The sequence below is a fragment of the Typha latifolia genome, chromosome 7 (genome assembly GCF_019914945.1).
Source record: "Typha latifolia isolate L0001 chromosome 7, TyphaL0001v2, whole genome shotgun sequence".
Taxonomy (NCBI): Eukaryota; Viridiplantae; Streptophyta; class Magnoliopsida; order Poales; family Typhaceae; genus Typha; species Typha latifolia.
In genome coordinates, this window is record NC_133092.1 from 12,512,837 (window position 1) to 12,536,740 (window position 23,904).

Sequence of the window (23,904 nt, forward strand, 5' to 3'; positions counted from 1 at the left end):
GTGTTATAATGAGGTTATTAGATTATAAACGGGTGAGTAAATATCTATTTGATAATTGGATTAGGCTGACCTATTTATAACTCAAGTCTAATTATATTAAATCTAAATTGATTTAAAACCTTTATAAAAATTGTTACTCTTATATAGAAGTGTAGAAAAATATAATATGAACATGATCACATGATAAATATAGTCAAACTTAGTTTATGAGCTATAATTAATTAAAAAAAATAGATAATTTTACTTAGATCTCTGAACTATCACTTTTTGATTACCCACCTATACCTCATAAACTAAGAAAAATATTCATATTTACCACATTGAACTAAAAAAAAATATAATTATATGGAACTCTAAATCAAATTTTTTTTAGTTAGGGGCCTAAAAAACAAAGTAGATGAAAGAAGTAGAAACTATTCACTAATGTAACATATTCTCCAATAATTATTTCAAGATTCAAGAAATAATGGCTGGCAAGTTGCAATTGACTCAATACTCTTTCTTTTCCATATAGTAGTTTATTGGTTAGTATTAGAGATAATTACACTTAAACTCCAGAGTAGTTTATTGGTTAGTATTCGAGATAATTACACTTAAACTCTTGAACTATCGTCATTTTTCACGCAGACTCTGTAAACCATTGAAAATATCTTACACTCTTAACGCCATAGACGAAAAGGTTAAAAAGACTAAGATACCCCCATAAAAAATAAGTGTATTTTAGTAAACTAAAATGTATTTCTTTTTTTTTTCTAAAACATAAGAGTAAACCTGTCATATAATTTATAGATGGAGAAAATACTGAAAACCTAATATAAAAAAGGGTGTTTGAGATATTTTCAATAATTCAGGAGTCTATGTGTCATAAAAAAGTGATAGTTTAAAGCAGCTAAGTGTAATTAACTCTTAGTTTTATTTATTTTTAAGATTTAAGCATAATTCATTATTGGGCCAGGCCTTCCATCAAGTTCTATTGGGTTGAGATTGCAAGCTGGGTTTGAATGGTTTTTTTTTTCCAGCCAAGTTTAAAGAAAGACTTCTTTTTAAAATGACAGATATGCCCTTTCTTTGAAGGGTTGATTTCTGTTAGTTTTAAATTTTGTGATGCTTTGACACCAGTATAAATGGAAACATTAAATTACCATCTAATCCATAACTTTTTTCTCTTTCTTAGAGAGTAAATAATCATTAAAATTACTCACTGATATTTTTTATAAAAAAATATGAAAATAAATAAGCAACTAAAGAGAATAGGCACTTCCTGGCAGGTCAAAAATATTAAACTTTGAATTAATTAGATTTAATTCGAGTCCATTTTGAGCTTGAGAGTATTTTTAGCTGTTCGACTAGCATATTCAAATTTATTGTTTTATAACACAGATCTCTGAACTATTAAAAATATCTTAAATATCTATTTCGTTAGATTTTCGTTATCTTTTCTATCTATAAATTGTCACGCGTAAGTCATGTGAGTAGTTGTATAATATATATACCTCTATATTTTTAGAAAAAATTCTCAACGGGTATTTTTGGTTTTTTTAGCTTGATGAAGTATTTTTAATAGTTTAAGTGGTGTATGTGTCAAAAAAAAAATTAGGAGAGATATATGAAAAGGAATGATAGTTTAAGGATCAAAGTGTAATTATCCAAAAAAAATTGAGATGATTTAAAAAAGGGCAAGGAAAACAAGGGTAGAATTGTCATTTTGGTTTATCCGAAACATTACAATAAAATAGGAAAAAAGAGTGTCCAAATTCCAACACGCACGTCTCTCTCCTTACCGTTCAAAGTCACGTTCCCAGCACGTGATTCGCAGTCCGCCGTATAATAGTCTCCTCCTCGTCTTCCTTCCTTCGGAGCCCGATCTCTCATCTTGGGCCCCTTTCTTCTTCCAAATCCGATCGAAACCAGAGATCTGGAAGGGTTACTCTTCGATTGGAGCGTCTCGGCGCATTGGCAGATGTTGGGATCTCGCAAATTTCGCCCTTTGCGGATCCAATTGGTGTAATTTAAGCCAGAAGTTGCGATCCTTGGACTTCTTGGGGGTTTAAATTCAGATTTTGACGTCAATGAATTCACCTGGTAACTCCTCGGATCAAAAACTTGTAGCTGAAATCTTTCATGTTGCGTTGCGTGCCATATTTTTAGTTGTATTAACTTTTCTTGGAAAGTTGAGATCTTTCAATGTTCTAGTGTTGGCTGATCTGTGTAGAATTAGGGGGTAGGCTTTTTTTTTTTAAAAAAAAATATATAATTTTTATCTTAGCAACGAGTGGTAGGAGTAATTCATGACATATCTTGGATTCTTGTTGCTTTATCTGGAGAGATTGCGTAATTTATCAAGAATTTGTACGTATTAGACGCCAGTCTGAAAAAAGAAACGATTTTTCGTGTGATTCCATTTATTTTTTGGTTTTAGAGGTCTCTTAGAGCCTCGCCATACTCTATATGCGCACAAGTAATGCCCTTGTCCCTAACATTGCCTTAGGAATTTTGGTCAAGAAACATGTGATCCCCTAGTTATTAATTTGGTCGTCTAGTTACCTAATATCTAGGTGCTTTTGATGTTTTCTGCCTTTGAAAGAACGAGAGATTGGATATGGACTAAAATCTCATTTAAGTTCTTCAGAAAGGTTGTATATTCTTTCAAAGGCCTCAGAATATTTTGAGGGGGTTTAGAAATGGTGGGTTTTGTACTGTTCGTAAAGGCCATATTGTGGCTCATGTTAGTCATTGAACTCAAGGCAATAAAAATAGGTTTGGGTTGCTTCACTTTCACTCTTAAAGAACAGGACCGAATGAATCTCAATAAGATGCTCTAGTAGGAAGACAAGTTATTTTCCTCAAGCAAAGGAAGACAATAATATGTGTCTACTGCTAACTATGCATTTGACATTACAAGGATTACTTCGATAAGAAAACTTAATCAGGCCTACATAACACTTTCATACCAGAGATGATCTTATTAGGCTATCGTTATTTCCATGAATACATGAAGCTTATTCCTACCCACCGTAATGATGAGTAACTTGCCTAACTTCTTTGGCGCATTAATTTTTTTAATTATTTATTATATGATCCTACAGGGATTGTTGAAATTTTTCACTAGTTAGGCCATTTGGGAAGGTTGAGACATACTTTAAGTGGCTCATCTAGTCTTTGAGTGACATTACTTTGACAGTTCTGTTACTTTCATATTGTGCTTGAGCTTTCACAGCCGACTTGACAGTCTACTTTTATTGGAGATAACTAAATCATGTGTGTATCTTATAATATCATGGAGTTGAAAGGTTCTTTAGAGGGAAGAACTATGCATGTGTCTGATAGTGTATTAGGAGTTACTGCCAATCTTGTTTAGCATATGTTTTTGCAATCCAGAGCTGTGGTAATACTTCTGCATAGATGTGATGCTGAAATTGTTGAGAGGGTATGTTCACCAAGATTCTATACAAGGTTATAGTTCTATATATGTACATATATAAATGTTCATTTGCAATATATAAATATGGACACCTATGTGCAGTCATATATATATATATATAATTATGATTTACTGAGATGGAAAAATATGTCGAGGTAGTTTTATGTAAAACTCAAAAATGGTATCTTATTGTTCATATGCCTACCTTAGTCCAGGAAACTTATTTTATTTTATTTTATATATAAGACTTCTCTTTTAGAGGTTCTTTTCTAAATTTTCAACATATGCGGTAATAATTAGGCAGGTGGATTCTTGATTTCTTTCAGGTGGTTCTTCAAGGGACACATCTGTTGTTGTTGTTGTGCTCGAAACTGGTGAAGTATATATCGTAACTAGCTTGTCCACAAGGAGTGACACCCAGGTAGTTTACATTGATCCAACAACTGGTTTGTTATGTTATCTTGGGAAGCGCGGGCAGGATCTTTTTGATTCTGAGGAAGAAGCGTTAAACTACATAACCAACGGGTCAAGGTTCCTGTGCAAGAGTACAACATATGCCAGGGCACTATTAGGTTATTCAGTATTGGGGAGTTTTGGACTACTTCTTGTTGCAACAGGGCTGACTATCAGCGTACCAAATCTTCCTGGTGGTGGGTGTATATGTACAGTCACAGAAAGCCAGTGGATTAAGGTTCAGCTTCAAAATCCTCAACCCCGAGGTAAAGGGGAAATAAAGAATGTCCACGAATTGGCCGAACTTGACATTGATGGAAAGCACTACTTTTGTGTAACGAGAGATATCACTAGACCGTTCCCAAGCCCTATGACTTTACAGCATCCAGATGATGAGTTTGTATGGAATGGATGGTTTTCAAAACCTTTCAAAGACATCGGGCTTCCAGAACACTGTGTCATTCTTTTGCAGGTATGTTACCCACTGCTCCATTGCAAGTGCTTGACAAGCACGCGTAAAGCTTACATAGACACAAAGTACTTTTTTTTCTAGACATAAGCATTAAGATAAGCTAGATTAATCTAAAATCTTATATTTGGTTCCCAACTTTAAGTATAAACAGAAAACTTTTGAAGTGGAATAGCAATGAACTGCTTGGACTGATCACAAGTGAAAGAATAGGTCAAACTTCAATCTAGGTAGATTAGCATCCTACAGACCACTTTTCTGCAGTATTAGTTGGCTTAAGCCATATCTAGTTCTCAAATGGAATCTATGCTACATAAATCAGAGATCTAGGTTTTCGCCCTAAATTGTTTATAAATATGTTGGTTTCTATGGGCTTCTTCAATTTCAACATCAATTAGGGATGTGTAGGAGAATAGAAGAGAGAGGAGAGGAATTTAGTGGGGAAAAGGAATCAAAGGAGAAAGGAGCCATACTGACGGGATTGGGAAAAAAATTCTCATGCACAGTAATTCTGAATTCTTGGTTATTACGTGACCTCTTTAAGCCCAACTTGGATTCTCATTTAGGAATAATATAAGAATCATAACTGAGAATCTGTATGCCTCAATTACGTAGTGAATCAAGTGATTTGAATACGTAATATGGTTTCCTTCTAAGAGTGACCTTTTCATTTCTTGTTTGCTTCATGTAGGACCTCCAAAGTGTTGGGTGTTTTTCTATCCTATGAACTTGATCATAGTATCCCTCTATTTGGAGAAGCTTTTGAATTCTTTTCGTGCAACTGGTTGATGTGTTGTTGTTAACCCACTGCTAGCTTTTCTTATGGAGCAGAGACCAATCCTTAATTATCAAAATAACACCTAATAATATCTTCTGGCTTAAGAGTAAGTCTGATGGCACAGCAAAGAAAATAATATGGCAGAAAAAAGGAATAAGAAGACAAATGCCACCATGCAAAGAATTGGTTTGGTGCGCCTAAAACTAGGTTTAATTGAAAAACAAACTTAGATTAATTAGCTAAGAAAGACTGACATGCAATGATGCAAACAACTTGCATTTCACCCTTCTACAAACTCATGTCATGGAATAGGTGGGTTTTTTGGTAGTGGTTAATCGAAGAAAAAAAATGATTTCTCACATATGAAACCTTGAGAAAATCAGTTACTTTGACTGCTAAACAAGGTTTCGGATATCGGGATCGGGATCGGTATCGGCTGTATCAACCGCTCGTATCGGATCAGACTATTTTTTAATTATGTAAAATTTTAAATATTACTTAAAAATACAAATTTTTTTTAAATTTAGAAAAAATGATAAGAAAATAAAAATTACTCACATATGAAGCCTAAAAATTAAAAAATGTATTAACTTAAAATTTAAAATTTTAATGAATACTGAGCTTGCTATTGTAAATTTCTGTGGTCTGCATCATCATAATCACTATAAGTTTGTAAATAATGATGCTTACAATTTTGTGCTCCAAAAAGTGATACCATCATTCTAGTCATATTGTATGAATTTTATTGTGTGACTTGTGTCTAAGGATGATAATAATAATCACCATATGGATTTTGCGTCTGAGGATATTGGGATAATGTATCAGCTTTTGCTCTCATTGTGGTCTCCTCCAGTATCTTATCTATATATGGGTTATCTCTATCATATAATAATCTATCATCTACTTTTCTGTTCATGAAGTCAAGGGGTCTTCTTCGTTAAAAACATAATTTAAATCAATCAACTGTTCACTTTCTGTCTTCTTAAATTTCTCTCCCTCAATCTCATATTTTAATGACATAAATATAACCTTTTCAATCTTTCCATTATCAATCAGTTGCGTGTTTTGGTATGAATTAAAGAGAAAGTAGTCTAATTTCTTTTCCATTGTGATGAAGACACAGTTTAACTTAAAATCTTCTTTGCTATTGGTGTCAAATTTGATGTCTTATCCCATCCATAAATAGACCATCAATCAATGAGAATTTGGCTGCGCAACTTTAGCAGTAATGAATTGCCCAGTTCTCAATCAATATTTCTTAATCTGAACTTAGAAAAATATTATTACAGACATTTAATAAGAAACTGATTATATTAAAAATTAAAATAAATAATAACAAAATTATTTAATTAAATCATAACTTCTATATTGCAAATGATTTGTTTATGAATGTCGGGTTCAAGCCTGCTGATTAACTTCCTAACTCCCAATAAGACTTCAGCATCATAATTGATATTTGTATATAATTAAAATCTTATATTAAGAAAATACCCTGTGACAATTTAAAATTTAAAATTTGTAAGCATTCAAATTTTAAATATTCATAAATAAAAGTAAATTAGTATCTTAAAAGCACATTTACTAACAACGTGTGTATCTCTATGTAGTTGTCTGTTCCATTTAGAGTCATTCATTTTTCACCACTTCCTATAATTTTTGCCGATATTTTTTTATGATTAATTCTTTTTGCTGTCTATTGCCTCATAAGAAATTCATCTTAGAATTGTCATCACTATCTATAAGTCGTAATACATTGACAAGATGCTCAAATATTACTGTGACAATTATAATATCATTCCAAAATTTATTTCCAAGAGCCATGTTCTTCAAAGTTTCATCTAAAATTTTATCTTTATGTTTCATATTCTTAATTTTTGTAGATCACTTCTGTGATGTAAACATCTATGTAATATTATTCTTGTAGCGCATGATGCCCTCTAATGTTAAAAAATAGGTGACAAAACTAGTAAGGCCGGGTCTGATAATTTTCTTTCTACCAGTCATCTGTCTAAGTAAATTAAGAACCCAACTATGGTTGTATATAAAATTTGTTAACCTCTGACCTTCATATATGACTATGTCAATTCAAGCTCTTTTATAATATTTTCTAACATGATATCAATATAATATGCTGCATATGACGTTCAATGTAAATGGGGTCTCTTTATCATAAGTAAATTTTTAGTAGCTTTATAATTGAGCCTATTATCAGTAACCACTTGGACTATTATTTTTTCACCTATGTTTTGTACGAACTCATCCATCAATTAACAAATATAATTTGTACTTTTAAAATGAGCAGTAGCATCCACAGACTTCAGAATTATTGATCCCTATGCCTAGACATGATCATCGGGCGGGCGGGCCGGGCCGGGTTCGGGTTCGGGCCGGGCTAGAATAGTCTAGCCCATTACCGCCCACCGGCCCGTGAGAGATCGGGCTAGCCGGTCGGGCCGGGCTGGCCCGACCAACCAATCACTCGGCCCAACCCATATTTTAGCTATTTTTAGAATTTTTTTAATTATTAACTTATTTTTTTAAAAAATATTTATATTCCTCCATTTAAAAAATAATTAAAATAAATTAAAAAATTTTAAAGGTGTGCTTGAAATAATGCAAAACGGTACAATACTAAAATTGTTTACTGTAGCAACGGTAAATTACTGTAGTAGACGGGCAAAGTATTGTAGCAGACGGGCGGGCTACCGTAGCAGAATGGGTGGGCCTAGTTGCGGGCCAAACGGACGGGCTTTCGGGCCGAGTCGGGCGGGCAAAGGGCTGGCCCGTACCGCCCATGGATAGTTCGGGCTCGGGCCGGGCACGGGCAGGCTGGGCCCTTTGATCATGTCTACCTATGCCTGAGTAAACGAAGAAATTAATTATATTTTTACTATTTTGTGTACACCACCTGTCACACTTTAGTGTACAACTAAATTCATCCTAATACCGTTTAAATTTTTAAATATAAATGTGAATCTCATTTATCTCTAACTCTAGATATTTAGTAGCAATATCATTTGAATTAGGAGGCAGAACACTAAGCCCTACTATTGTGTAGCTTGTTTATCCTTCTTTTTGTCTATTGGATGAGCCAATATCTGCTTTCTAACTTCTACGGCCACTTGAGTGCAAACTGTTACAATTCTTTACCTTTCAACTAAATGTTCTTTTAAACAGCCGACACTCTTGCTCATTTTCTTTCAATACTAGTTGCATTTAACACGTTTTTTATCTTGCCCAATAATGCTGCTGAAGCACTTAACAAAGCCTTTTCATCTACTGTTTTTCTTCTCTAACCTCTTTGTCTTAGTTTCTTGTTGGTCCAAACTCTAGAGATCTACTGACTGACTACTATCCATAAGTCTAAATTATGAATTCACGTTCTCTAAGCCACAAAGTCAGCAGGAGGGAAGATTCCTGAGGATGTCAAGTTCAAAATCGAATTCTAGATAATGTATCCCACGACATTCAAGGTGCTTGAAGCTCACTTAGAATGACATCCTTATGATCATCATTAAACTTCACCAAGTAAATCCTGGACTTTTTTGCTTAATAACAACAGAATATCGCTAGGTCAAATGGGCATTGTTAGTCAATTAGCTAACTTCTTTTCCATGTTCAACCACTACCAGAATCTGAACTGAATTCAAATTTTCTTCTGTGACCCTTACTGGTGAAGGACCGAGAAAATTACAAATATTCCAGCTACTATTTGTTGAACACTTTTCCTGTCACATTGCATCTTCTTCAGAGTTATAAGAGGAGAATATGAAGTCGTTAAACAGCTGGATTCCGATCATTCAATGTACACATCATAGAATCATAAGGATCTTGGTCTCAGTTTGGAAATTATGTGACGATATCTTTTTGATAACTGAATCATCTTTATGACATGTAATTGCTCTCACAGCTTCTTGTAGCGTCTCATTTGAGGAGGAACTTAAGGTAGGTTCAATTAATTTGGGTAGCATCTCACAGTGTTCTTTTAATGCAAATGATTCAATTCTCTGTAGCCACTATTCCCTATCTCAAGCAGTTTAGTTCCCTTCTTGCTTCATAATAAGAATTTGGCAACTTCTGATAAAGCATTTTGTCAGCTACGTGATTTTGATCAATCATGCATAGTTATTTAGTCATGTAAGCAAGTTCTTGAATTCAAATGACGGATACTGACATATCTTGTCCTTCTATGAGATATAAGGCAGGGGTCTTCTTTCTTCTATCTTGTCCTTATATATCTTTCCACTTCTTGTTATGCTTCATTTTAGATTTATATCATCTTTGTTGTAAGCATCCACATCCTCTCTTAAGCATATATACATAATCCAATTGATAGCTAATGTTCTTAACTTTAATGGATCAGTACCCATCATCTATATGATTCACTAGTTGGCTCTCAAGTATATGCTGCTTTCAGGGGTTTGCTGAGTGCCGAGATTTCCGAAGCACAAGTCAGCAAAGTGGAAGGGTTGCTCTTATTGCACGCCGTAGTAGATTGCATCCTGGTACCCGTTATTTGGCTCGTGGGATAAATGCATGCTCTAGTACAGGTCATATATTACTTCTTGCCTTGTTATGAATAATGCTTCATGGCCCCAGCTTACTTCCTCAGTAGGTCTTCACACCATGTGTGGTGGGAACATGGTGGGTTCCATTTCCAACCCAACTTGGTACCCACCCCTTGAATTATACTCATTCTCACTGGCCTGAAGACTTATTGAAGGTTGGATGGGGGACTATAGCTTTAAGTTTATTCTTATTGTTGGTTATCAGTATAGAAAGGTCATGCACCACTTTTTGCTTATCTTTTTCTGAATCAGTCCATAATCCATATAATCTTTTGGAAGGGTAGGCATATTAGAAGATAATGAAGAGGTGCTCTATTTATGTTTTGTGCTTCATGGATGTATTCTTTTTTCTTTAACAGGGAATGAGGTGGAGTGTGAGCAACTTTTATGGATTCCTCGGAGAGGTGGTCAAGATGTTCCTTTTGCCTCATACATCTGGCGACGTGGAACTATACCTATTTGGTGGGGTGCAGAACTAAAACTTGCTTCTGTAGAAGCTGAAATCTATGTTTCAAAACAAGATCCTTATAGAGGAAGCTTGCAATACTACCAGAGATTAAGTAGGAGATATGGTACTCGGATATCTGAATCAAGTGAACTCAAGCAAAAGAAAATGCCTTCGGTTCCTATAGTGTGTGTTAATCTACTTAGATATGGTGAAGGGAAGTCAGAAAGTATTCTTGTTGAACATTTTAATGAATCTCTAAAATATATTAGGTCTACTGGGAAACTTCCTTATACTCTGTTACATCTGATAAACTATGATTGGCATTCAAGCGTAAAATTAAAAGGTGAGCAACAAACAGTGGTGGATCTGTGGAAACTTCTTAAGGCACCCACCATGGGCATTGGCTTTTGTGAAGGGAATTATTTTCCTCTAAAGCAGAAGCTCAAGGAATGTAAAGGATCGGTTGTATGTAATGATGACATTGAGGGTGGATTCTGTGTGAAATCACTTCAAAATGGGGTGATACGTTACAATTGTGCCGATTCTCTAGATCGAACAAATGCTGCTAGTTATTTTGGGGCTCTTCAAGTTTTTGTAGAACAATGTAGACGTTTAGGCATCTCCCTTGACACAGATGCAATTTTTGGGTTATCTTCCACGAATAGATATGCTGAGTTTAGTAATTATGTTGGAAATTCCAATCCTTTGCCTCCAGGGTGGGAAGAGCGTTCTGATTCTGTTACAGGGAAGCCTTACTATATTGATCATAATACACGGAGAACCACTTGGGAGCATCCATGCCAGGCAAATTCCCAGGACAAGCCATGGAAGAGATTTGACATGACATTTGATCAGTTCAAGAGCTCAACCTCCTTAGCTCCAGTAAATATATTGGCTGATCTTTTCTTGCTAGCGGGTGACATCCATGCAACACTGTATACTGGCTCGAAAGCAATGCACAGTCAGATCCTGAATATATTTAATGATGATAGTGGGAAGCTCAGTAAATTTTCAGCTGCACAGAATGTTAAAATCACTCTGCAGAGAAGATATCAAAATGTTATTGTTGACGGTTCTCGCCAAAAGCAGTTGGAGATGTTTCTCGGATTGAGACTCTTCAAGCATCTTCCCTCCATCCCTATTCATCCTCTTAAAGTAGGTAAAACTATTTATCTTGTTCTAATAATTGCAATACAACTCCATGGAAAATGTTTATTTTCAGGCGCCCTTTTTTCTTGTCAATGGTTTGATTAATCTGATGCTCTTTCAAGTCATTGCTTGTGTTGATAATTATGGTGCTTATGCCAAAATAAATAAGTGATATATCCAGGGAATTGTGAACTCTGGAATGTGCATGTCTAGTGGCTGCATTTAAGATGCTTCTTTGGCTTGGATATTTATTGGTCTTCTTAGTGTCTAAGTGTAGCAGATTCTAGTAGCTTTAGGTTATATGAAAATGAAATCACACTTGTTGCTAAGAAATGCTTTCAGTATTCCGCAACATTCGGGTACGAGTTGTTTGACTTCTATTCTATCCTTAATTGTTATACCTACTACCTAAGAAAGTGTCCTTCTATCATTTATCCTTTTCAAATACTTGAAACTTTAAGGTGTATTTTGTGGAACATTATTCATTAGACATTTATGTCATGATGTAATAACTTGATATTTGAGTTTAGTGTGTTATAACCTGGAGTTATCCACAAAACCTATGATAATATCTAGTTCTTTTGATGGAACATTTTTAATTCGACACAGCACTTTGCAATTTGCATTGTATCGAGATTAGTGCAAGAAAGGGATAGTTGACCCCAAATATTGGGGCCAAGGCTTGGTTGTTACTATAGTCTGGACCATTTGGTGTTGATGACATGTTTTAAATTACCTAATTTAGAGTGTTGCTGTGCTTTTGCTTTTCCTCGTCAGTTTATGTAGGAAGAACTTAAAGCAAAAACTCCTGCATGATCCTCTATTTTGTCAAATTTGTCAATTAGTTCTGCATGTCTTTTGCTTGTCCTTAGTTTATGTTGGAGGAAATTAAAAGCAAACTCTCCTGAATTATCCTTGATATTGTCAAATTTGCAATGAGGTCTGCAACATGTAATTTTTGCAAAAGCAGCAGTTTATATTCTATAGCATGTTAGTCTTCAGAATACATGGCACTGGCTGAGTGTTGATTTAGATAATTAGTTTGAAGATCTCATCAAATTTATCAACCTTATGTTTTATATTCAGAACTTTACTCGATGATAATTCTTCTTGGCAAACATGTTCTGTTTACAGATGAATGATAATTGTAATATCTGAAACTTTTTTAAACTGGAAAATCTCTTATGACTTCTATATCTTTTTTCTCTGCGTATTTTTTTATGGATTTGACCTTATCGCTTATGAAAATCTGTCTTAACACATTCGACTGAGCTTTTGGATCCATTTCAGGCATTATCACGGCCATCTGGATGCTTTCTGAAAGCAGTTCCAAGCTTCTTTCCAACTGCTGATGCTGGATCAAGTCTTCTTAGTTATAAGAAGAAGGATCTAATTTGGGTATAGTGCTTTCTTTGTAAGCATTTTAATGCTTATGCAGGGTGCTTCTTTTAGCTACTGGTTTCTTTTTTATTTGTTCTGGTTTCATTTCCTAAGCTTCTTCTGTAAGTGTAGGATATGTTTGTTTTACAGGTCTGTCCACCAGCTGCAGATGTTGTTGAACTTTTTATCTATCTTGGAGAACCTTGCCATGTTTGTCAGATACTTCTAACAGTCTCACATGGTGAAGAAGATTCGTCATATCCAGCAACTGTAGATGTTAGAATTGGATGCAGTTTAGATGGGCTTAAGCTTGTTCTTGAGGTTCTCCTCTTACTGTTATGTCTCTTTTATATAAGTTTATGCTGCAAAAGTTATTGAAATTTTTTGCAGTAGTTGATTTTAGGGATAATTACTCTCTTGGAATAGAGAAAATCAAAATTTTAATTAATGATAAATTGTATCTTCATTTTTTTTCTCTTCCCTTTCTGTTTTGCTTGATTTTTTCCTGTGATTTTTTTTCCTTAAAGCTGTCCCCTTCTTGGTGTACTATGTTGAATGCTTGTAGCACCCCAGAAATCTGTCTGAATTTCCCATAATCCATTCTCCAGTTACACATAATTTATCTAGGAAAGCTTCTAAAGTGGGCTCTTGTCCTCTCTTATTTTTTGGATCCCAAAATCTCATTTTTACTGATATTTAATCATTAACTTGATCAATTCACCTCATATGTGACTTTTTAGGGATAAGATCATAGATTAGTTAAGGCCATTAGGTATGAGAATGGTAGTACTTTTGTTCTTAATAGAAGGGCTCTACTTGAACTCTTCTGACTTTTCATTATTTCATCAGCTTACGATCAACTTAGTTTCCTAGTCCTTACTAATGGGTTAAAAATTAAAATGAACATTTTCATAACCATATTGAAGACACTGATATTTGTTAGTTCTTTGTTAGGATTGTGTTTTAGGAATGTAATACTGTACTTACTAAATCATTTATTTCTGAATCTTCTGATTCTTGTGGCTTTCTTGATATGGCACTCCATTCCTGTTATTGTGTGTGGTTTTGCTGATGATAACTTTGGTAATGTATATTAATCCATTCAAAATTTGTAGACCGACCTTCTAACTAGCCTCCTTCCAAGCTCCATTGTGCTAATGTGCCCCTTGGTCCTTGTTGTCATCTTTAACAAATTGGTGCAGATATTATTGTATAAATCTTTCAATGCCAGATGAAACCTGAATAACATGCGGTGTCTTTTCTGTTGTAGGGTGCATGCATCCCACAATGCTCAAATGGAACAAACCTTTTGATTCCTCTCACAGGAAAAACTGATCCAGATGATATAGCCGTCACTGGTAAAGGTGCACGTTTGCATGCTCAAGAAAGCTCTTACCTTCCTTTGTTGTATGACTTTGAAGAATTGGAGGGTGAATTGAACTTTTTAAACCGTATTGTTGCATTAACTTTCTACCCATCTATTCCTGGAAGGCCCATTACTCTTGGTGAGGTACAAATTTGATGTTGTAACTTGTAAAACTAGATACTTTGAAAAAAGCGCGTCTTTTTTATTAGATCATTTAGTTCTTCTTGTTGTATATCTTGTTTTCCTTTCTTTTTTCCTTTTCTTTTTGTTGGTTTTTACTATAGTATATATTCTTTTTCTGTATGGTCATTCTTTTTACTTGTTATATAAATCAATCTTCTTTTGTTCACGTTCTTTTTAGTCTTCATCATTTTAATCACCCTGTGATCCAAATGAGAAGTTTAAACAAGCAATCTCAGGTTGATGACAATAATGCTTTATTATGATGGTGCACTTTACTTTTGGTTTGCAAAATCTTGAAAAACCTTATGCTTGCCATACTTTATTCTGCAATCAAAGAGGTGGAATTGTCTTCTATTTGAAGTTATCTTCTCCACTTTATTAACTTGGCAACCATTTTGTGTAACTATCTGGTTGGTGAGCAACCTTCAACTCTGATCAAATGACTAATTCATTAAATTTCTTGTCTGTGAACTGACTAATTGCTTGTGTTTTTTGAGAGAAGTGGGCGCAGATAAACCATTAAGTGTTGTTGGGATTCAAATCAGAATGAGTCTCTTTAACCATCTGAGCACAGTACAGTTGGCCACTTAAGTTGCTTGTTACTGATAAATAGATGAATCTAGTACCTTTTAGATTTTGCATTTAGGTTTTAGGACGGCAAACTTTAAGTTGAATAGCAGAAACCTCCTTTCAATGGATTACATGTTTTTGAATCTGTTAGAGAAGATCAGAAGACTTGCTTTGACCAATACCAGGCAGCTAATAATGATTTTTCTTCGTTTCTTATTATTTGTTTACATGCAAATGCAGCCAAGGTGAATCAGAATACATGACATCTTCCAGTAACTGAAAGTTGATTGTTTATTGTTTTATTAGTCAGAGATGTCATGATTGAGACACAAGAGACCTAGAACTCTTCTCTTTCCTCAGCTTTTTTTTCTCTTTTTTGTGCCAATTTAGAATCTTATGAACAAAAATATCCTCTGTAATTCATGGGGTACAATATACATGATATATGGAATTATTGACCACACCGATTTTAATGCTGGCAAACTTTCCTTTTCCTATTAATTGTATTTGGGTAAGTGCTCGGAGGTCAGAACTATGAGTTTGTACTTTGTTTCTTTGTTAACTAATGATGGAGATAACTTTACCTACCAAGTCGTGAAACCACAATACATCCATGCCATGTCCCCATTTCTAGGGAATGGGTTTCATATTGACACGGCTTGTAAAACAAACCGTAAATCATTTTGGAGCTCTAGTGTGTTTTATATTGTATGCACTGCCACATATATCTGCGAAAGGACTTGGATGTGGATGATCATAAAGATGTTGACAACATGTAAATTTCTTTCCTTTTGTGCAAAATTTGACGGCTATTTCACTAATAACATTGTAGTGCTTCACTGTGAATAAGCCCTCGTTTGTTTCTGTAATTCATTTGAGTTCTGGTTTGCTTTCAATAGATGGATCATTGCTGATGCTGAGCATAGTTAATATCTTTTCATTTTCAAATTCTTAATTTATGATGGATAGAATTTTATTTGGTTTGTTCTGTAGTTCATTCACCTTAGATAACTAATAAACTATGAATGAATGTCTCTAACAGATTGAAGTACTTGGAGTTTCTCTTCCATGGAGTGGTATATTTACTAATAACAAACCTGGTGCTGAGTTCATCAAGCTTCTCCAAGAAAGATCCAAGAAGGCTGAAAATCTTCCATGTGATTTAGATGTAAAGGACTCCACAAATCCTTTTCTGTCAGACTCCTATAACAATGCTGGAGCTTCTTGCAATCAAAATAGTCTATCATTAGTTGAATCAAGTGCTGCAAACAATGTTTTTGATTTTCTCACGGGAGATTACGTACTACCAAATCAGCCAGAAATTTCAAACAGTGGAAATAGTCCTTTGAGCAGTGGAGTAATTGATTTCTTTGACAATTCTGTTTTTGAAAACCCTTTTTCTGCTGCACCGGATGTGTCCACTGAATCACATAGTTTAAATATACAAGAATATGATGGCACTCAGCTGTACATCAACATATTCAAATCCTTTTATGAATCTAATAAGGTAATGCTGTTTCCTTCACAGCATTTTCTGTTTTATGGAATTCGATTATGTATGTTTTTGTTCTTTCTATTTAGCTGATGTTAACTTATTAACCTATTTGTTCTGACTATATTTTATTTGCACTAGTTAGTTAGTTAATGAGCTGCGCCATCGCCATCTTGTGGTTTCTCCAATATCTGTTTCCTTTTCCTTTAATTTCTTGTAGATGCAATTTTAATGCTCTCAAAGTCTTTAAGAATCACGAAGATGGCTTTTATTATAATTTTATCTTGTATTTTATAATGGACTTATGTGAACTTTCAATTTATAAGAATCAGTCTTGGTTCAAACAAGTTTTGGCTAGAATTGTTTTTCTCCACTGTAACTTCAAGTTCAAATAAATTTTCTCTTCAGTTGAGAAATTTTCACATTATCTCTGGTTCATATCACTCATCGATAGCCAGTGAAACATATACATTTGCCAGGAGCACTTTTGAATCAAATCATGACAACAAATCAGAATGGTTTACAAAAAACAGTTTGTGCATGCTTTCACCTGCTAGTATTATGCAGCTGCTTGGAGATCAAGAAATGGCAATGTCAACTCTGCATATTGTTGTTTATTTTCATGACCTTACATTTGTTTTCTGGGATTTTTCCCTTTAATTATATTTATCTTTAATCTTAATGTTCTGTATTCATTGGTATATATGTGCTAATTGTTCTCTCTTGCTGTTAGCTATACATGAATATGTGCTTAGTAGATTTCTAATAAGAAATATTTTATAGGATTTTAGCTTTTGTATACTCCCGATGGAGAATATTTATCTAGCTAAATGGCTAAACTGCTTCTGTTGCTAGTGATCCTGTTATATCTATTTTATTTCTCACAACACATCATTTTTAGGGGAAGAAAATTGACTTTGAGCAATCGCTGAAGCTCGAAATTGGGCGCCTTCGCTTGAATCTTTCTGCTGCTCAAAGAGACAGAGCTTTATTGTCAATCAGCACTGATCCTGCAAAAATAGATCCAAATCGCTTGGTTGATTATTCTTACTTAGTGAGATTATGCAACTATGCAGATAGCCTGGCATTGCTGGGCCATAGTTTTCTTGAAGATCAGATTAATGCTTCCATTGGTCTTGAACAAGTTGATAATACTGTCATAGACTTTTGGAACATCAACGAACTTGATGAAATCTGCTTTGGTGGGATGTGTGAAGTTCATTTTGGTACTTCAGACATTTCTTCCAGTAGACCTTCAAGTGGAAGCTCTCCAGTGTTTCTTCTTTGTTCTCAGTGTGAAAGAAAAGCTTGCAAATATTGCTGTGCTGGAAAGGGAGCTTCTCTTCTACTAAGCAACAACTACAAGGATATGAAAATCTACAGCAGTTCATCAAGCCAAAGTGGATCTAATCATGGAGGCCAATCTGAATGGCTTAGCCATTCAACCTCTACAGATGGAGTTATATGCAAAGAGTGTTGTAGTGATGTTATCTTGCATGCATTGTATGTAGACTATGTCAGGGTACTGAATAGCTTGCGGAGAAAAAATCGTGCAGACAATGCAGCAAATGAAGCTCTGGGTCAAGTTCTTGGACATGAACTTAGCAGAATATCTAATTTGCAAGGTATTGAAATTGGAAAAAAACAATTAAAGAAGCTATTAAATGGAGCTGAGTCCCTTGCTGAATTTCCATCAGCAAGCCTATTACATACGGTAATATCATTCTTTCCTGATTCTTTGTCCATTCTCGATGTGAGGGTGACCAACTTTTTCTAATATATATGATGGGTCTATACAATTATCATATGTAAGTTGACTTTTAAGAATCCAAATTTTATGTTCTGTTATTTTAACTTCTAAAAAGAATGTACAACAAAGAAAAGCATGAGAACTGTTCTTGTGGATCTCCTCAAGTTGACAAAATAGTTCCATCAAGGAATATGAAAATCATGAACTTGTTCTAGCGCTTGTTTTAATAAGAAAATCTCCCTTTCGGTTTGAAGAAATTTTGATTTATATACTCGTTTAGTTCAGAAATTTAGTATATTCTAATTTTTTTCCTATGTAGTAGAGAATTAAGAATGTTTCAAGAAAGCAATGATGGTTATGCCAATGGCATGTGCCGGTCGGCACGGGGCGTGGCGACCAGCGTGTCAGTGGCACACATTTATAATATTTTTAATAAAAGTTTTGGGATATTTTATGTATTAAAACCTATAGTGTTTTATTTTTAGATTATTTTTGTAAATGACATATTTTATTAAAAATAAAGCAATAGTTAAATATATATATTATTCAACACATAATATGATTGAATACATTTATTAAAACTAATATTAATGATTGAATACTCCATAATATAATTGAACACATAATAATATTCAGCACATATTATTAATTAATAATTATTTAGTAATTAAAATTACTATATAATTGAACGTAGAATGATGAGGAGGATCAAAGACTTTATTTGTCAGCACAAGAATAACACGAGAATGTTGTATTAAATATTGTCAATAATCTTTAAAACTCATTCACTGATAAAATTGATTGTAATGTTCCACATAGTTTTCATACAAATAGGAATTTTATGATATGATATGAATAGTGAACATACACGGGAACAACTAGCATCGGCATAGGCACATCATAAGTATATGTAGATTATAAATATGGAGCATAATAAGGGTGTTGTAGCTTTAGTGGGTGTGGCGATATAATGGTAATGATGATGAACTAATATCATCCTGTGACCGCACCTCTCCTAATGCTCTGCTTGATATGATGGCAAATCTTGTGGTTGTCTAGGTCTGGTCCCGTGGTTTTAATCTTGGGTGGCATGTGTAAAGTTTTTCTACTCTGTAAAAATAATACTTATTAAAAGGTTGTGTAGCAAGGATGCATGTCTCATCTTCATCATCACCGTCACCAGACCGAGTTTTGTCATTATCACTATTATCATCGTCTCTAGTTTCATTATCATTATTTTTATCTAAGCCTTCTAAGTGATCAATTGATCATGAAGATAACTAGTCATGAAAATCTAGCTTGATTAGTAGTTAATTGATGATGATTAATAAAAATAAGATTTTTTTTTTAAAATGGGCACGACGTGTTATATCATGTTTGTTAAGAAAATGATCAAAATTGATTTGATGATGATTGATGAAAATATGAAAACTTTAGAAAAAGGGCTCCACATCGGCACAATGACCGGTACACGGCTGTGTTGTGTCACTAATAAGAAGTTGATTTCAATTGAAAGACCCAAAAGCCCACCCCTTGCCCCTCCTCTTTCATCGCTTATGTTATCCTGATATCCTCATCATGCACTTGAAGAATCATCAAACATAGTGAATAGCTTATCCTTGATAGTTAAGGCATTCTCAATTTTAATTTTACTTCAGCCATATATTTGATATTTTGATGAATTTCATAATTTTATTGGGTCAATTCTAGTTGCTTTGAGCTGGACCATTTATTTCTTGGGAAGAACATTTTTATCCAAAGAATGATATTTTTACCGTTGATGTTTAGTTGGTGATCACATATAGAAGGTTACTTGTTTTATTGCCTTCTGCATTGATGGAAGAGATCACTTGCTGTTACATTTTTTGTGGTCATAGTCATCATCCTTTTTCTTTCGTATCTCCAATTACTTTCATATACCATATCTTTGAAGTTTGAATATTACAAGTAATTGGTAATATCTCGTAAATCTAATTTGTGGTTTAGTAAAACACTTTGGTATAAAATGTAATTTTTAAAAATGCTACCAAGTAATTTGATACTTATTTGGATTCATAATTTATTTTCTCAGTGAAGGCATATTGTTTAAATTACGTAAGGATGTGTGTCATCACAAGGTCAGCATCTCTGCTGCAATAGTTGTAAGATGTAGAAAACCATAGTGTTTTCCTCTACAACTTAGAATCCGTTGCTTATATAAAATCTTAAATGCCCTCCTGAAGCACTTAAAGAAAATGCATTTATATCCTGTAATCTAGCTTTTATCTCTTTATATGTTTATATAGATACCAGGGTATGTGATATCATAAGGTGGGGTCTTTTTTTCGCTTCATTATTCTCCTTTCTCATTATCGGCCCAATTTAGTAATTCAACTTTCGGCATTCGACATGAACTTATAATTTCAATGAACATGTCATCATTTACCTTTTCTAAATGGGTCAAATTGAAGTTTCAGATGAGAATTGCCTAGTTTACAAAAATCTTACCTGGAATTGGTGTGCATAATTCACTAATCTGAAATTGCAGGTGGAAACAGAAGTGGGATCTGAACCATTATTAACGCTACTATCACCTCTTGGTCTTGGAGAACAGCATTCTTATTGGAGAGCTCCACCTGGTCTTTCCTCGGCAGAATTTTCAATTGTCCTTGGAAGTTTATCTGATGTTTCAGGGGTTGCAATGATTGTCAGTTCGTGTGGTTATACATCCTCTGACTGCCCTATTGTAAGAATCTAGCAGCATCCTCTTAATGTTAGTATATTCAGCATAAAATATATCAGTTTTTCTGAAATAACCTTATAATTCTTTTGGAAAACTTCTATCTGCTATCTAACTAAAACAATTAGAATATTTGTTTGTCACAATAATTTCACATTCGTTTTTCACTATAATCTTATGAGATATCATAGGAATTTTTTGTAGAATTAAACAAAAAGAACTAATTTGCAGAAATTTACTACTAGGTTTTGTTCCATATAGTGCTATGCTGATGGTAAACATAGGTAAGGCCAAAAAGGAAATGGACAATGTTTAGCGCTTGTAGTGAGAAAACATATTGTATTATTGACTAAACCCAATTCCCCAAGCAAACACTTCCTAGGCCCTACTAAGTCATTTAAGTTTATTGGACTTTTAATATAAGATATGCCCTAGTGGAAAACCTACTCATATATTAGTTAATCAAATTCAGATGTAATGTAAGACTCTAATAGGACTATGATGATTGGTCTTTGTTATTTCTTTTGTGGTCTCAATGGTCCATTACTCTGGTAATTTCATTCTCTATGTACTTTTAGCTTCATTTTGGATAAAACACTACTTTTTATGTAGTCCATCTCTTTTTCATTGTGATACACTTTTCCCCAATTGCATTTATTTCTCTTACATTCTATCACTAGTGCCATCTGTCCTTGTACAGGTACAGATATGGGCAAGCAATACAATTCATAGAGAAGAGCGTTCATTCATTGGAAAATGGGATGTAAAATCACTATTATCATCCTCCCCTCAACTATATGGGCCAGAGAAATCAAGTAGTGCTGGTGTTATTGATATTCCAAGGAATATGAAATTTCACTTTCCTAATCCTATTCGTTGCCGCATCATCTGGATAACATTGACTATCCAAAAGCCCGGTTCCAACTCAATTAAGTTTTCTGAAGAATTTAATCTTCTATCTTTAGATGAGAGTTCAAGTACAGAAATTAAACCACCTGGTTCTATGAATATGACGAACACTAAAAATTCAGTCATCCATGCAAAAAGGCTTATAGTTTTTGGCAAGTCTTTGGGAAAGGAGATGAGCCAGAATGCATCACTTCAAGTTCCTGAAATGATGAGAATGAAAAGTTTGTTGGATAGAGGTCCACAACTGGGTCGATTTAGGGTAAAGTTCTCTATGGCTTTTGGTGATGTGATTCTCTGAACTTCATTTTAATTTTTTCCCAGAACTGATTCTATTTTTTTGTTCTTCCAGATTCCAGTGGAATCTGAAAGGTTAATGGATAATGATCTTGTCCTCGAGCAGTATCTCCCGTCTGCTGTGACTGGAATAGCAGGATTTCGCCTGGATGCTTTCAGTGTGATAAAACCGCGAGTTACCCATTCCCCCTCTTCTTTTGATGTAGATATCTGGGACTCTTCAACATATCTAGAAGATAGGTTCATCTTGCCTGCAGTTCTATATATTCAAGTTTTTGCTCTTCAGGTAAGTCCATGCTCAGTTATTGCATTTGCATGGTTATTCGATTATATTTTCTGTTTTCTCTCCTCTTCTTGGAATTATTACAATTTTATTGAAAATCTATGTTTTTATTTACGTGCATTTTGTTGTTCTCTTTTTTTATTTGATTTATTCATATGTTCTGGTTTCCCAGAGGACAATTTATATTATTACTTTCATTTGCTTGATGTTAAGCTTTCACATTATTAATTTCAAAGGCACTTATATTTGGTAGGAAAGTACATATAAGTTTTGCTATATGATTGTATACTGATCATGTGGAGGTCATGACGTCACTGTTGACTCTTCGCTAATCTTCAGAGTTCTCTTCTACACTTTCCAATTTCCATACATCCTAGAAAATTACAAGTCTTCTAAGTTATCTAGATCTGAATAGATGATCAAGCTAGGCAGTGCCATATATCAATACTATATATGATTACAATCTGAATCACATACAACAGCATTTCATGGAAAAAAAAGAAGAAGAAATGCAGAGCAGTATGTAAGCATTTCCTGTAATATTACATAGTCATGCACATGTGTGATCAGAAAAATAATTTTTGATTTCATAACAAGTTGAATATACTCTGTGTCGAAAAGAAAAATACTTAGTGACTGGTCAAAATAATAGAATGATCAACTAGACACACAATCGCATGGTATCCCGTCAACCTGTCATAGTCGCAAAAATCCCTAGATGACCATTCCAGCAAATTAAATAATCAAAAGTCACAAACATCCCTGAACAGAGAGTTCAGTTAAGAGTTCAATATTCTTACATTAACAATCCTTTGCTTCTATACTTTGTTTTTTAAACATGAGTCTTCTGTCATAACATATCGCCTTTGTATCGTTCTGTTTTTTACAGGAACCAAGAAACCTTGTAACAGTAGGAGTGTTTCGGTTACCGGAAGTAAAGCCTATGACGGCCCTCTATTTCGATTTTCCACAACCGATAGAAGCCAGGATCATGATTTTCAAGTTATTTGGTGATGTTACGGCCTTTGCCGATGACCTTTCTGAGCAGGAGAGCTCAAATGTGAGGAATTTTCCTTTGGCCTTGGGGTTGTCCTTGTCAAATAGGATCAAGTTGTATTACTATGCAGAACCATATGAGCTGGGAAAGCGAGCAAGCCAATTTGTAATTTGATTGCCTTCAAGGTGAGGGATGTACTTTCCTTTTTCCTCTCTCTCCCCCTTCTCCTCTCCATTTCACCACTAAATCCATCTACATTTTGTTTGTCATTTTCTTGTCTGTACAATTGTACATGTCATCATAGAACATCCACGATGATTATTCGGCATTTGGATGCAATGAGGAATTTTTGCTGGTGCAAATATAAGACAAATATAAGCTTTTTCATAAGATGTACAATCTTTTTTTTATTGTCTATTCGAGAGCTTTTTTTTTTATTATAAAAAATCCTCTTTTATTTCACTATTTTTAGTTTGACCCTTCCTTTTTTTTCCCATTGAAACATAGAAAATGCTCTACTTTGTTCTCTCTTTTGAAATCTAATATCAGATATAAATGTGGGTGGTTTAATTTTTTTTTTCTGATTTGTTATTAAGTTTTTTTTTTCATAACTGCTGTTGTCATCATGATTAGTTGTTGACGGAATATCTATAGGATATTTAATTTGTTAAAAGT

The 23,904-nt window shown here is 34.2% G+C and overlaps 1 protein-coding gene across 1 annotated transcript; it reads left to right on the forward strand.

Moving 5' to 3' along the window:
* The first annotated feature begins 1,789 nt into the window (after positions 1-1,789).
* LOC140791713 (probable phosphoinositide phosphatase SAC9) lies at positions 1,790-23,619 on the forward strand. The gene is made up of 13 exons (XM_073142344.1): positions 1,790-2,082; positions 3,748-4,346; positions 9,539-9,671; positions 10,049-11,292; positions 12,577-12,684; positions 12,817-12,987; positions 13,937-14,176; positions 15,828-16,292; positions 17,179-17,991; positions 20,555-20,752; positions 21,447-21,914; positions 22,005-22,235; positions 23,122-23,619. Exons 1-13 carry the CDS (start codon positions 2,070-2,072, stop codon positions 23,401-23,403), a joined length of 4,965 nt encoding a protein of 1,654 aa, XP_072998445.1. The 5' UTR covers positions 1,790-2,069; the 3' UTR covers positions 23,404-23,619.
* Positions 23,620-23,904: the final 285 nt, after the last annotated feature.

Bases quoted from the DNA above. Each gene is read 5' to 3' on its own strand.
- LOC140791713 (XM_073142344.1), top strand. The intron at 12,988-13,936 runs GTTCTCCTCTTA...TTTCTGTTGTAG, and splicing joins GGCTTAAGCTTGTTCTTGAG to GGTGCATGCATCCCACAATG. The intron at 21,915-22,004 runs GTAAAGTTCTCT...TTGTTCTTCCAG, and splicing joins CACAACTGGGTCGATTTAGG to ATTCCAGTGGAATCTGAAAG.